Genomic DNA, 10,313 nt, shown 5'->3' on the forward strand with positions numbered 1-10,313 from the left:
TGTATTCATTTGGTTTGCAATAAATTCCTGGGTGATGAGGGTGAGAAACACACCTCTCCACAGGACACCTCAGTCAGCAGATCTGCCTGAGGGGGGTTCCCAGGGCTTCTGGCACCATGAGGATCTGAAATCCAGCACATCACCCAGCCTCGCATGCTGGCATGGGTTACATTTAATTTGCAAAAACCTTTAAACAACAAAGTTAAATAAAGAATAAAATTAGAGTGTTGTAAATACTGCTGACTTAAATAGATGTGATTACACTTAAATATGTTGCACAGGAGTATCTAGGCTGAATTCAAGTAAAAACATGAAATCAGTTCACAGGACACTGTTAAAACACAGAGAAAGATGTAATAGCATGTGCTTATGCTACTGTACAGTAATACTGCAATGAAAATAAAATCCCAAATAAGCAGTGCTTCACAAAACAGCCATCCAGAAAGAATATTCTGGTATTTAGAAGTGAATAAATGGGATCTTCCTTTTTTTAATCCTTATTACCTAGACTCCAGCATACCAAATTTAGTATCATCCCTGAAAATGTCCTGTACTATGTCTTCACATCTGTTGCCACCCTTTTGCTGTCACTTTGCCCCCATTCATTTATGAGTTCCCATCACTTTCAGTTACCATACTACAGTTTCAGATATAAGAGGTAAGTAACACAGTTCTCACAGGCCTTGCTATCCAACAACATAACCCTCTGTTGCCACAGGATTGTTCACTGCAGTATAATTTTCCATTTTGTTCTAAATAGTTTTAAGTGTCTCCTAAAGTATACTCTCACCTATTTCTTACAGGCAGTGTCACAGGGTTGGTTAAGCATGGGGATCAGATTCCCAAAATTCGCAGTCCTGCTTTGCTTCTGGATTTGATGCATAACCTTGGAGAAGCCACTTCTGTTCTCTCTCAATTTTCTCAACTCTAAATGGAATACCAACCTCTCTCTCATGGCTGTTGAGAGCTCTATTGGCAATAGTTACAATTCTGAAAGCATCTTCAAAAGCACTGTACTTTCTGGCATACAACATGCCCCCAAATAAAACATTCATCTTGGTTTTTGGAAGCCAGAATATTTGGGGGGGGGGGGGCACAGGTTTTTCCAGACTTCTGGCCAATTTGTGACATAGAGCAAGTCTTCCTGAGAACACAGTGGCCAGGAAGTATGGCATTGCAGGAGACAGTCTAGATACGACAGTGAGCGGTAGGAACTTCCTGCTACATTAGGAAGTCCTCAGGGCCTGCTGCCTCACTCAGACTGTCTCCTGGGATGCCATACTTCCTGGACACACTGTGTTCTCAGGAAGACTTACTCTATGTCATACAAAGTTATGCCTCAGACTAAGAATAGGCAACCCCCTGGCACGCATCCCAATTACTGGCATGTGGAGACATTTTCTTCAGCACACCAGGAGGTATGCGAGGACATTTTTTTTTTTTTTTTTTTTTTTTTTTTTTTTTTTAATGATTTTTAAGTTGCGGCTCCGGAAACCATAGGTCCCAGCCCTGTGGCAGGCACCGGGGGCAGAGGCAAGAGAACAGAGGCAGGGATGTTGTCTGCATTCTGCTGATCCTCCCCCTATTTCTGGGCTGCACCCTCCGGCCCAGACCGACCCCTGGAGGGGAGCCGCAGGTGGGTGAGGCTGCAGCCTGGGCAGGCGCTGCGGAGGGCCGCTCTGTTGGAGGCCCCTGACTGGCTCAACTCCGAGTGCCACCCACAGCAGCTGTTCCAGGGGGCTCATGCGGTCAGGCTCTTACACCAGGGGTGGCTCTGCCCTGCTTGTCCTGTGGCCGGCACACAGGGAGGCCAAGCTGGGAAGCCCCCAAGCCCAGTGCCTTGGCCTGGCCAGGCGGCATCCCCTCATGGGCAGGGCAGCCATGGCCCATCCCTTTGGAGCTGTGTGGGCCAGGCTGGGCCCCACCTTGGGTGCCACTAGGTGCCCCTGCCTCCAGGCTTGCTTCTTCCTCAGTGAAGGAAACAGCTTTCTTGCTTAATACATGCACCCCACTTTTCAGGAAGAGGGAAGGCAAATTTGCAGAGAAAGGTACATGTTTTGTGTGAGAAAATACTTATGTGAGAAAGTGCTTATTTACCAATTAATGTACTATTTGATGTTGCTTTTAAGAAGTTTTTCCTGATATTCAATCTAAATTGAAAGAGACTGAGATTTCTTCCTACATTTATAGTTCCCTGAACAAAGCAACATTTTTTAGATTTTTTGTGCATTTTTTTTCCATTCCCAGGCTTCTCCTGTGTTGAAGAAGAAGACTGTTAATAGGTAGTTTGCTACCTGTGCTGCTGTTAACATAGGCTGCATGTCTGGTTTTTCCACTACATGGAGATAACAGAGAAAGGGGCAGAGCTGGAGCTACACATGGTACCAGGACAGAGCTCCAGGGTCTGAAGAAGCCAAAGGACCGTCCATGATCCCGATGACAGGTGTTCAAGTTGCAGTGTTCTAGGGTTCTGGCAGGTAAAAAAGTTTCTGGTACAAACTAGGAACCATCTATATCGTCATCTCTCTACTTCTTCTTCCTCTTCCACACTCCTACAGAATCTTCTGACCCTAATATTTCTTCCTATAGCATGGAAAGAGGTTGGTGAGGAGGGGGTGGGTCATCCATTTAAGAGTGTCCCCCAACAACTGTGTCCTCAATACCTTCCAGCTTACTCAAGAAACATTTCTATTCCTTCAAGTCAGTGCTGCTCTTATGAGCCTCTTCTGGCTTTTCAAACTGACAGCTCCAGCTGCAAAGCCACAACTGAATCAGAAAATAGGGAGGCTGGTTGAGGAGGTAAGCCACAGATGCTAACCCTGAGTTAATTTAAGGACCAAGTCCCTCCAAGAGGACAGAGGGAAGGGTGTCTTGTCCCTGAAGGTGTCTTAAAAACCAGGCCAAGAACCTTGCCTGTGCCTGCTGAACTATAGCAGGTTCAATGGCTGCAGCTAATGCAGGAAGAACTAAGATAGGAATCGAACTCTACTGAGCCCTTCATTTACCTCATCTTTCCTACCCTGCCTGCCCCTTCAACATGCACCAACAGGCAGAGAGGCAGCAAGGCAAAGGAAAAGAGCTAACATATGTAGGATTATTAGTCCTCTGCCATGTGGTTTGCTGCCTAACAGGAAGGAAGGGGAGAAGGACCTGAGGATAGTATTGGAGCTGAGGGGCCATTACTGGCAGCCAGGGGATATTTCTAAAAAAAGGATGCCAGACTGAAAGTCTGAAGGCCAGGGGGCTGTCTTATCACCTCTGGCCAAGCCCACCCAAAATTTACATCTCCAGTCATAAAAATGCCCCTCTTTAGCTTTCAGTAATATCAATGGTCTCAGATCAGATCTCTGCACTTGGCCTTTTCAATGCTGGCCTCAGGAGAATGGTGCTTGTTATTATTGTTATTATTATAAGTAGGCCCACTGGAATGCAGCAAGTGAAAAAACTGGAATGACAAGGTCACAGTAACTATCAGCATACCACATGGTCAGATTTTAAATTCCTCTTTTTTGAATAGTGCTGTGCTTTGCTTATTGTTTGGCACTGTGATACTCTCTAGATGACTCATTTTATGATACCAGTTTCCACTAATTATGTTCATATTATGAAATAAACAAGTACAGAGCCACAAGTACATTTACAAGTACATTTAATAAATGGTAAAATAAACAGCAAAAAAAAAGTTCTGTAAAGTGTATTGACATGTTGCTCTGAGTAAATTTTGTCCTACTATTTACATTCCCTCAGTTATCATTTAGGGAAGTACAAACTGTCCCAAATATACTGAATGTAGCAGTAATAAACTATACATTTCCACTTCTATGGCTGCAAAGCTGATGCTTGTAACTTTTCAATCAAGAATTCAAAAATGCTTAATTATATTTTACATAGACTACTCCCTGACATTTTGAAATGTCTGGCTATTTTGGTCAAGTTCTTCAGATTTTCAATTACTCTTCAAAAACTGTCTTCAGGGGAGAGACACAAACGCTTGCCTAAGAAAGCTTGCTTTTTAGGCACAAGTACAGAAAGCTTCTTAATGAGGTTGCTCCATTCACTGAACAATATACTGCCTTAGCTGATTCTAATGTATTTCCACAAAAGAAGTTACTGTACTTTTCTTTTTTTAAAAGACATTTAGATAAATTGTTCTCCTGATAAAGAGCACAACTATTCTCATCCCTTGGCTTACCCACAAATGTTTTTAATTTTTGCTATTTAGATCAGGATCTTACTTTATTTTCAGCATTATTGTTATTTAGCACTTACACAGCATTTTATCTTCAAAGTACTGCACAATCAGTTCTGAAAGCATTTTTAACAAGTTTCCTGCATCAGATATCCTGTCTTATACTATCTGAATACCATTTTCATAACTCCCTAAGGGCAGTTTGTGTATTTAGCTAGGACAGAATGTGTTTCCAGGAAATGGAAATTATCGACCTCTATTTCTCTACTGTACTGAAAGGGTTCTTATATTAGCATATTATCCCCACAGCATGCATAATGAAACATAAAATTTTGCAATCAAAGACAGATCTGTCAGGCTATAAATACCAGGATGTGATACTGGTCTAGTGTAACTGGAAAAAGGATGTAAGCCTGAGTAAGGAATTCCACATTATTTATATTAATTGAAGTTATAGTTCTATGTAAGAAGTCTATAAACTGCCCTTGTAACCTTAATTCAGTGTAAGCATGGTCTCTGTGTTTATACCTTCATAGAAGGTCTGTCTACAAGTAGTCACTTGAAAAGCAAAAGTTTCAGAAAGTTATGTCATACTGCAAACAGGGTTTACAATGAAAACTTAAGCTGTGAATCTCCCCACATGGACCACACTGCCATAAAGAGAACACACTTAAAGGTGTGTTCTCTCCCAACTTCTCTCGCACCACTACAGCTCCAGAAGTGCAAGCAATAGTGGGAGTGGTTTGTACAGACTACCAGCACTTTTAAACTGCTGTGTCATCTACAGATGGGTTAGATGACAACAGTTAAATGTCTTTGGGTGCACCCCACTGGTAGCAGTCGCCGTTAACAATTCTGGTAACACAGCTGTTAATTTAATTTTTTGGTTTCTATCCCAGAAGAGCATATCACCATTTTGCTTTTGAATCAGTCAGTAGACTTCCTTTATTTCAGATAATCAAGTTCAAGTTTTTAGCCGTCAACCCCAAAGGCAATCCCTATTTACTCGTATTGTTTCCTCCAAATCAAGTCCTTTCTGTTCCTCCGATGATGTCAGATTTAACTGGTACTTGTTTGTGAGTGCCATAAGTTTTTTTTTCACTTTTCCTTATGCATGGAAAGCTATCTCCTAACTGACCTTTCACGTTATTGCCATCTCTTACTTCAAAATGTTATCTCAAGGCCCACTTTTGCCATAACATCTATACCTATTTTAAACATTGACCAATTTTGTAAGTGCAGGTGCAAAATCTAGAAGCATATACCATAATTACAAAATATGAAAAGTTTAATATATTAAAAACTATATATATTTGTTCTTCTTCTGCTCCCCTACTCTAACATTGCATCTACTTCTCAAATTATCATCATATCTTGAGAGTGCTTATGGGTGCCCTGGGTTTCTCTGGTAAGCAGTGTAATGGGACCTCAAGGTGCTACTGTAATGTAAATAGCAAAAACAACAGCTAAAAAAGAAGGAGGTTCTTACCTTCCCATGCTGCCCTGCTCTTTCATAGCATATTACTACATCTTCCCACATTTCCAGTTTTTCGAAGATCTGTAGAGCTGAACTCGTGCACCCTAGCTGAAAGAGTAAGCTCGCAAGCTGACGCTAGAAAAGTCAAGATAGATAAAGATAAAAATGTTAGATTCAGATTCAATTTAATTTCCAGGAAAAATGAAAGAGACATGTCTGGCCTGAACATGAAGAATGCAGAAAAAGTAGAAGAAATTGTTCTTCTGAGACTTTTAGCTTTGAATACAACTTGCAACTGTTGGGTACTTATCTATATAAAATCTTAAATTTATTGATGTTTGCTTATCACTGATAAACCACCTTCTTACTGAAAATTGCTTCATAATATTTCAGATAAACTTCTCCAGGTAAACCTGTCCATACAACTTGAAAACTGAACTATGGAGATGGTTACATTAACTTGGAAACACGGGAAACTACCTATAGAAAGAGTAAAATAGTCCATTTTGAGTAGTCATAATGATCTGAAAAGTTAAGAGAAATTTAACAGCAGAGGTATTTCAATGTAACACATCATTTATAAAAAAAATAAGCCATTCTATATTAAGCTATATGATTAAGTTACATTTTCAAGACTGACAAGGGTTTTTGAAGGTTAACATAGCCAACATTTTTCAGCTTTAAAGAAAATACAGAATTTACCTACCGCAGGCAAGAAGTATACAATTTTGCTTGTGAAAATAAGTGGAACCGTACTAAATAATATGCCAATCCTCCACTGAGGTGCACATAAACGTACCTCAAAGGTCACGTGGAGCCTGAATTCAGTACTCTTTGTAAGATGGCTTGAAATGTAGCCATACACGAACAGATGTGGTAATAAATAATAATGACCTGGCAATAGTTATTCTATTTACATGTGTGCCATTAACACTTTTAACAAAGCAAGCACATGCTAAGTTAATAATAATAGCTTAGAAAAAATGTTTACTTTTTTTGTATATGGGATTAATTACTTTTGTTTTTTCAACTTTGGTAATGCTTAAAGATAATGCCTCTTCTTAGTCAAGATGCAACCACCTTGTATTCCAAATCCCTATTTTGGTATTTGTAACATTGGCTTGGAAAATTGGCTTAGACAGAAAAATGCCACTCTGACAACTGGAAATGAAAAACACATTTGCTAGTGTTTATTATAAATGTTTGTCAAAAGATTGCATGGAATAATTTGAAGAATACTGTGGGAAATTATGAATAGTTTTTAGATAGTATCCAGAGCATCAACAAAGGAAAATTAAAAAGGAAACAACATTTAAAAAATAAACAAAATGCATGCTTTAGGGAAAATGTTTGACCATAGTCTTGAATCTTAGTTTTGATACTTGTATTTAAATACAATATCACTGAAATATAATATTATTGTGTAATAGTAGTTTGCAGTCTTTCATACAGCAGGGCCTTATACATAAAATAATAAAATGTAGCTGGAAAAATGTTCGTGCTATAAAAAAAAGTTGCATAACAACAAAACTGAAATGTTCGGACTTAGCAATCCTGTGGGGTACTTCACTTGCTGACTCTGGATACTCTTGCTATGATGCACTTCCTAAAATGCCTGGCCACTCCAAGAGAGATCTAAGCAGTGGTTCCTTCCATGAATAAGGGAAAAGGCAGGAATAGGCTCCTGAGGTAGTGGCAGCATTCCCTTTTCATATAAATATTTGTAAGTATGCAACACCCTGACTATTTTTGTCCTTATTTAATTGAAGAATTCCTATTTCTTTTTTCATTCAAGAAAAAAGGAGAAAAGAATGTAGAAAGCTTACTCAACAAGTAGTTATGTGTATAACAGAAATAAACATAAAAGACCTGTGTATGTTCTAATATTTGATTCCTTTTTAAGAATGCACATAGTCTTAGTGTGCATTCTTGTAATGTCAGCCCTGTATTTTCAAAAAGTCTTCCAATATATGCATGGTAATAAAGTAGACAGCAGGTTTATGTGGCAGTTTTCAGGAGTATGCACTATTAAAAATAATAAGAATAGAGTATGTAAAGCAAATATCATATGACTATTTGGTACCTGTATTGCCCAACGTGGAGGCACCTGACAACAGTAAAAAATCTTCATCCGCTCAGACACCAACGTATTCTTGTCTTCAAACTGGTCAGCAAGTGCCTGCATACACAAAGCACATTTACTAAGATTTATACAATTAAAATAAAGTGCATAGGACCATGGATAGCCTTGATATAAAATACAAGATACTTGTTACATTAAGGATGTGATATGGTTATAAAAATGGTCATTTTTATTAAGGGGATGGGAATCTTCTTCTAAACAAGCCAATTTCACAATCAAATGTTTATCATCAATTAGATTTTATGTAAAATCAAGCTTCCAAGTTCATCCAAAATTTTCAATGCATAATTCAGGAAGATGCAGCAAACTCCTAAGTCTACCAAAACAATAAAATAATTTCAAGAGACCCCAAATAATAAAACATATCATTCTGTAGATGTACAGGGTATAAAACAAAAGTGCCTTGTAAGAATCTCTGCCTGAAGTTAAGATGATTTTGGCTGATATGTTTCAACTGTTCACCTATTTTTTCTTGAGGGGAAGGGAGGGGGGACAGAGAGATAACACTGACTTGTCCTAAATACTATTTTCAAAAAAATAAAACACAGGACCAACAGTATTTCAAAACACATTTTCATAACTAGAGCACTAATACAGAAAAAAACTGATCTAACTGGGAAGACAATTCCATTCAGGATTTTCTTCATGGAAAATGTGAATTAATGGGAGAGATTAATGGTCTTCCTTTCTCCCAAAGGGAAAAGTCACATTACCAGTCTCCATAATTTAGTTTTGCACACTATCCAAAATAAATACATCAAAATTCAGTGCAGATAATGGAAAGATAAAAAGTGGGAATGAATTACAGCCAGAATAAGTGCTCAGAAACTGTAAGAAAAACTCCACATATCTGAAGTGTGAGTGGATGTACAGTATTTAGGTCTACACAGTGCAATAAAATGCCATGCAGAGATACCCAACTTACAGCACATTAGACACAATGCTGCACTAATGCAGTCTTATGGCTTCTAGTACCTGAGCTAGCTTGTGTTTTTTCTATTTCTTGCACAGCACTTCATTGTGCCATGTGGGTATGCCCTTAAAGCCAATTACTCTTCCCTTATGGAGTGCATGTGGTATTCAAGACACTGCAAGAAGATCCTCAGAAGGGGCATGCTTGCTTCTATGCATACACAGTTTGGCACAGAGACTGAAGTTAAAGAGATCCCTTGTCCCCCTTGTCCTTCCTCCCTCAGTTCTGGTCCACGAATATGGAATACAGATATATTTCCACAAATAAGTGGGGAAAGTAAATTGAGATCTTTTTGAAGTGAAACTATTTTTCTACACACCTTTGTTTAGCGAGAATTTAACAGCATGACTGTCCAGTTTTTTACATAAGCTTTTTACAAGACAAATCTAGAGTTTGCTTCACAGAATGTTCCATGATTTTAAGATTTGGGGTGCCCTGCTAAATCTAAATAAAAAACAAATCCTGTGTAATGAAATTTAAAGAACATAATTTTGGATCAAAGCATTTTATTATGATTTTGGCTTCTTTAGAATCTAAAATCCAGTATAATATAAAAGAAATTCTGAAATGAAAAGTCAACATGTTCCATTTCAATCTTATTGAAAAACTTGGCTTTAATTTTTTCCAAAATGAAATTAATATGGTCCTTTAGAAAGTTTGGATTTCAATAAAACATTTTAGCAAAACATTCTCCTATATCATTTTCAGTCACTTTCACTTTCTTCATTTCTTATGTGAAAATAAGATGCCACAGTCTTTATTTATTTTAAAAAGGAAACAATTTATTAAAACAATAAATGCACTTTAAAAATGAAAACTGTAAAAAAGGAAACAAAAATGGGGTGATTTTTCTCATAATAATTATCTGCCTGCAATTACAAATTATTCCAGGCCTCAGTTTTCTAACAGTATCACCTGATACTGACTATTAATATCTAGATAGAATGAAGCTTGAATACAAGGCAAAGACCTTTTTTGCCAGATAAAGCTTAGAAAGAGAGCAGCAGCAGTTATCTGGAACCCTTGTTCCCTCTCCATAAAGTAAACTATAGCCAGTGCGATCCAGTCATTCTCCTGAAGAAAACAAATATAAGTCTTGACCTAAAAATGGCAGAGGTATAACTCTCACCTCCTTGACAATCACAGACCAAAACTAATACCCAGACTGGAGCCAGGTTTGCTGAGCCAGAAAACAACTCGTGCATTGTAATCATCATAAAAGCTATAGTTTCATAGTTTCTAGGGTTGGAAGGAACCTGAGCAGATCATCTAGTCGGAACCCCTGCCATGGCAGGAAGGAGTACTGGGGTCAAACGACCCCAGCAAGGTGTTCATCTAGCCTCCTCTTAAAGACCCTCTTGGAAGTAGGTTTCAGATCCTAGCTGCCCTGACCGTGAAGTAGCGCCTCCTGATATCTAGCCTAAATCTACCTTCTGCCAGCTTGTGACCATTATTCCTGGTCACTCCTGGCAGTGCTTGGGGGAACAGGGACTTCCCCAATGCCTGCTGGTTCCCCCTGACTAGTTTGTAA

General features: G+C 38.7%; 1 protein-coding gene across 1 annotated transcript in view; it reads right to left on the minus strand.

Moving 5' to 3' along the window:
• Positions 1-10,313, minus strand: part of TTC27 (tetratricopeptide repeat domain 27) — a 303,716-nt gene that overhangs the window by 93,571 nt on the left and 199,832 nt on the right. The window contains exons 11-12 of the mRNA XM_019527431.1: positions 7,750-7,845; positions 5,679-5,801 (exon numbers count right to left, since the gene is read on the minus strand). Coding sequence (XP_019382976.1) covers positions 5,679-5,801; positions 7,750-7,845 — 219 coding nt within the window. The remainder of the gene's footprint in view (positions 1-5,678; positions 5,802-7,749; positions 7,846-10,313) is intronic.

The sequence above is a fragment of the Gavialis gangeticus genome, unplaced genomic scaffold, assembly GCF_001723915.1.
Source record: "Gavialis gangeticus isolate Ggan-Ray unplaced genomic scaffold, GavGan_comp1, whole genome shotgun sequence".
NCBI classification, from domain to species: Eukaryota; Metazoa; Chordata; order Crocodylia; family Gavialidae; genus Gavialis; species Gavialis gangeticus.